Source organism: Penaeus monodon, chromosome 30, assembly GCF_015228065.2.
Source record: "Penaeus monodon isolate SGIC_2016 chromosome 30, NSTDA_Pmon_1, whole genome shotgun sequence".
NCBI lineage: Eukaryota > Metazoa > Arthropoda > Malacostraca > Decapoda > Penaeidae > Penaeus > Penaeus monodon.
In genome coordinates this window covers 22,147,259-22,147,857 of record NC_051415.1, presented here as the reverse complement: position 1 = coordinate 22,147,857, position 599 = coordinate 22,147,259, and the positions used below count along the sequence as shown (strand labels likewise).

The following is a 599-nucleotide window of genomic DNA, read 5'->3' as shown; positions in this document are numbered from 1 at the left end:
CCTTTGCAAGAGCCATAGCAGCATTACACTGATAATCTGCATGCTTAGAAAGCTGAATTTGAATCACTGGGTTGACAGCTTGAGGATAAGCAGAGAGTACTGCTTTAGTGAAGATTTTCTCCAGTTGACCAATGATATTACACATGTGGCTGCCAAAGTCATCTATATTGCTGCTACCTGCATCACCTCCAGCAGCCTCTATACTCTGTTACAAGCAGAGAAAAAATGATTTCAGAAGAAATAATTAAACATTCATACATGTATATATCTTTAAATCAAGCACAGCAGGCCTGTATATACTTTATCTCCACACTGATTTTACACCTTATAAAACTGATAGTTTGTGAACAAGAGAGGTGATGATAAAAAACAAAAAAGAGGAAAAGTGGAAGTGATGAGGAACCTAGGCTGGCTATGGAAACTTTTTGGTTTGTTTGTATCACTCTTCGTGTTTGCCTACTTTTGTGCATATTTAAGTTTTTCATTTTTTATGATGCATTGATGAAGTAAATACAGGAACAGTTAACATTTGCATTTATGAAAAGAAAGAGAATGCTTCTAACATATGCCATCTCAATGCAAGTGATATACTGTTAATT

At 35.4% G+C, this 599-nt stretch overlaps 1 protein-coding gene across 2 annotated transcripts in view; it reads right to left on the bottom strand.

The window, feature by feature from the left end:
* The window catches only part of LOC119592632 (arginine--tRNA ligase, cytoplasmic-like), a 19,098-nt gene that overhangs the window by 10,479 nt on the left and 8,020 nt on the right, over positions 1-599 (bottom strand). For both annotated transcript variants that reach the window (XM_037941527.1, XM_037941529.1), the window contains exon 3: positions 4-205. In XM_037941527.1, the coding sequence (XP_037797455.1) occupies positions 4-205 (202 nt within the window). The remainder of the gene's footprint in view (positions 1-3; positions 206-599) is intronic.